Source organism: Setaria italica, unplaced genomic scaffold (assembly GCF_000263155.2).
Source record: "Setaria italica strain Yugu1 unplaced genomic scaffold, Setaria_italica_v2.0 scaffold_46, whole genome shotgun sequence".
Taxonomy (NCBI): Eukaryota; Viridiplantae; Streptophyta; class Magnoliopsida; order Poales; family Poaceae; genus Setaria; species Setaria italica.
In genome coordinates this window covers 8568-12747 of record NW_014576763.1, presented here as the reverse complement: position 1 = coordinate 12747, position 4180 = coordinate 8568, and the positions used below count along the sequence as shown (strand labels likewise).

General features: G+C 43.0%; 1 protein-coding gene across 1 annotated transcript; it reads right to left on the bottom strand.

Moving 5' to 3' along the window:
* Positions 1 to 1109: 1109 nt before the first annotated feature.
* On the bottom strand, positions 1110 to 1742 carry LOC101783132 (uncharacterized protein Os08g0218700/LOC_Os08g12160). The gene has a single exon (XM_004987315.1). The coding sequence runs from the start codon at positions 1740 to 1742 to the stop codon at positions 1110 to 1112; it is 633 nt and encodes a 210-aa protein (XP_004987372.1).
* Positions 1743 to 4180: the final 2438 nt, after the last annotated feature.

The window sequence follows — 4180 nt, the reverse complement described above, 5'->3', positions numbered from 1 at the left end:
AGTCAACATTTGTTGGTACATGGATCTTTAAGAAATTGTCTTTAAGTTTATCAGCTAGGAAATTCAGTTTACTTTTTCTACACTTGGAAATAATAACTAGTAAATGACTCCAATTTCAAGCACCTTGACAATCTTGATTCTTATTTTAGAGAACCAGAAATGAGATCTGCTGCATCAGACTTATTACAGGTATTGGAAATTAGACTTATTGCAGGTATTGGAAATTAGATTTTCTGAAATTAGACTCAGTAGCTATAATTGCACATTGTTATACTTTGAAAAGAGTAACACCTTTAAAGATTTTTGAAGCACCCATTGGTCACAGGAGGTATGGAGGATTTTTGTCAGATTACTCATGCTGCGCCCACGGTGATAGTCCTAAACCAAATTGAGTAATATGGGATACATATGAAATTCATGTACTGCTCTAGCTGAAATGATTCCATAGAATGATAGTGTTTGCTAATGCTCAGTGTATTTACATCTTTCCTTTTGTCTTTTTCAGGACAAGCCTCAGCCGCCACCTGAGGGCCGCCTTCGTGATGCTACTAAGGGTAGGTCTCTAATCTTTAATACTATTGCCATGAATGTTGAACTGTGGATTGCAGCTTTGCTGATGCGTAAAATGCACGGGCATGGATGCCGGGTACACGACGAGCTGTGACCAATTGTGCAAGTGCCGTTCACGTGCTAAATATGCATAAACAAGCATATATAAAAATTAAATGATCGCACTACCAACATCATCACTTCCTTCGGACCCTCAAAGGAACACGGCAAAAGAAACTAGTCCATAGTCTGCGAAGCTCCCCGAGTGACGGAAACACTCGGGGCTATAAAAAAATACTCGGGAAACAAATAATAGGATGCTGAAATAAACAATAATTTATTTCTTCAAATGATAAATAAATTACAAGTTGCAGAGTAGCTCAGAAAATTAAATGATCAACTCAAATGCATGGATGCATACATATATATAGCTTTATTACTGAATAAGGAACCTTAATTATTGAATAGAATTACCATGAATATAATGAATAATATAAATAGTGTACGTGAAGAGATAGGACTGATTTGGATAGGCACCGACGCAGGTAATGCAAAACGTCCTATGGGTTTTCTCCGTCTGGAGATTGAGGAGCCCACTTGAGCCTGGGCCTGAAGATAATAGCAGCGGCGGCATATTCGGAGTGGTCCGCCACGATGGAGCTGGGGACCAGATCCATGATGCGCTTGAGGCCACCATCCCAGCACTTGACGAAGTTGTTGTCGACGCCAACGAACCAGCTCCAGACGAGGAGAAAGCCCGGGTCCTTGGCTTTCAGCTTGTCGTCGGCGATGGCGCTTATGCGGTCGAGCGCCGGCAGCACCTGATCCCTAGCCCCGGCGACGGTCTCGTCAAGCATCCTGATGCACCCTTCCAGTTTGCCGGCCTCGCCGAACGAGCGCAGGTCCTTGGCGAGGTCCGTGAGCTTGGACACCATGACGGTGGTGATGGCGAGGGAGGCCCTGTTGTAGCTGCTGTTGATGGACGCGGCGTACGGGAGCAGGAGCTCGTAGCACGCCCTGGCGGCATCCGGCCTCCTGATGCAGGTCTCGTTGCAGCCGGCGCGGATGAAATCCTTCGCCTCGGCGGAGGCGGGCAGGTTCTCCACCAGCAGTGGCTTGTTTGCGCCGGCGGCCGCGCACGTCGATGCCGCGGCGGCGAAGGCTGTTAATACCACCGCCGCAAGCACATGCATCTTTGGCGGGAGAGCACACATGTTTGTTAACTAATTTAATTTGACGCTTCTCTCTAGCTTGTGTCTCGGCCTATATATACACTGCTGATACACACACAACTGATGCATGCATGGATGGTGTCCCTATTTTAGGCTCAGCCCCACCACTACCGGCCACTATTTTAGGCTCATGCGCCTGTGCGGGCTCTTGACAAGTGTGTGGCCGTGGAACCGGGCCCGTGTTCTCGGACAGGGACGGACGGAGGAGAGGGAGCCGAACGGCGTTGCGCGGCCGAAGAGGCAGGGATTGGCAGGGAGGGTGGCCGCGGCCACCGGAGAGCGGGAGAGGTAGGGACGGGCGGAGGAGGAGGCTCGGGCGAGAGGCAGGGGTGGCCGGAGTGCTGGATGGGTGGGGAGGAAGCCGCGGACTGGGATGATTCGCTCGTAAACGGAGTGGATTCCGGGACCCATGTGTTAATGGCCTAAATCACAATAAATCAATGACTAGATCCACCTGTCAATGAGATTAGGTTGGACAAAAAAAGAGTGGGTAGAAGTGTTTCTCACTTTAATAATAAGTAAGATTGTAATATATATAATCCTAAAATGTATGGAAGTGATTCCGTATACGAATCTAATGATATGAAATTGGTTTGGTATCATGATAACTTCTAAATTCTTAGATCAAGTATGGGCCAAAGATTAATATATTTAAATTAATCTTGGGTTGCGCGCTCGTTACAATTTCTTTTAACATGGAGAGGACACAGCATAAAGAATTGACCGACGAAGGTAGGTTGTCCAAGGATAAAGATGACGACGCAATAGGTTGTGCAAGAATTGACCGATGAAGCTAGGTTGCGTGCCCTTTACAAGCTTCAAAAGTCGGTAAAACATTGGATAACGTTCGTGTTTTCTAATCTTTACCATTCTAACTTTTTAAAGGACCGTTGTGGAGGTATGCCTGCAACAGCTAAATGATCATGGATACTTTTTGCCACACTACTTATATTTAAAATAAATGCGCTTGAGGAGGGAAGCAGTAGTGTGATTATGATTGCTGAAAGGCTATGTCATCTGAATCAACATGACATGGTATGGATCTAATCATCCTTTTATCTTTAATTAGGTTACATCTTTTAAATTTCATAATGTTATTCTCTTCTTTTAGGATATCTATAATCAAACCTTTGCAGCAATAAGCTTTCAAGCGATTCTGGAACAAGTCGTGGAAAGGTTGGGATATAGTTACAGCGTTGGATACCCGACACGCACTAGATATTTCACACTCTAGGCTAAGCTCTCTTTGTACAAGGCATCTCAAACGACGGACACACTATTGTTTGAGATTTATGGTTGTCCAAATTAGTGTCATTTTGAAGCACTAGAGAGTGCACTAGTTCATGCTCTAATTTATATTGACGACGTTATAGACTTTAAATTGTAGATATGAATTATGCTCCATATCTAAGTAAGCTATCCAGACTAAGCCCATGGTATGCATGGACGTAACATTTGCCGTATGTATTTGAACTTCTCTCTAAAACAAGTAATGTTGTATGAACTCAAGTACTTACTTTTCTTATATATTTGAATTATTAATAGAAGTGGTTCTCTCTAAGATCTCAAATGTAATATTATAGATATATATTAGTGTACCAATGTAGAACAAAGAAACAGAAATACGTAAAGGAAACAAATATGAATATAGAATAAGGGAATAGAAATAAGGAAACAGAAAAAAAATTAGTACCGGTTGGGCATACCAACCGTTATTTGAACCGGTACTAAAGGGTCCCCCTCTAGTACCGATTGGTCATTACCGGTTGCACAACCGGGGGTTATGAACCGGTACTGGACGCTATTTTTCCAGTAGTGTAAAGTGGTGGAATGCACGTGAAAAATATGCATGAACAAGTTGGAGTGTACATATATAGCTATATAAAAATTGTGCGGGTGCTGTTCACATGCTAAATATGCATAAACAAGCAGTAGTGTACATATATAGCTATATAAAAATTCAATGATCAAATCAAACGTGTGCAGACCTTCCGCGGTTGAAAATATTTTTCCCCGCAAAACTCTTTCACCAACCGGTACTAAATGTAGCCTTTAGTACCAACCCAGTACAAATACTTAACAAAATAAGAATACCAGTACGAGACACCCATCGTGTGCAATCAACATGTAAACTGACAGCCCTACTCTACGTTCCTACTGCTGATGACACTACCAACATCATCACTTTCTTTAGCACCTCAAAGGAACATGGCGAAACGACCTAGCCTAATTGAATTCTGTACCACTACCATAATCTGCGAAACTCCGGAGCGCCGGAAACACTCGGGACTGTAAAAAATGCTCGAGAAACAAATAATAGGATACTGAAATAAACAATAATTTATTTCTTCAAATGATAAATAAATTACAAGTTGCAGAGTACAAATATAGCTCAGAAA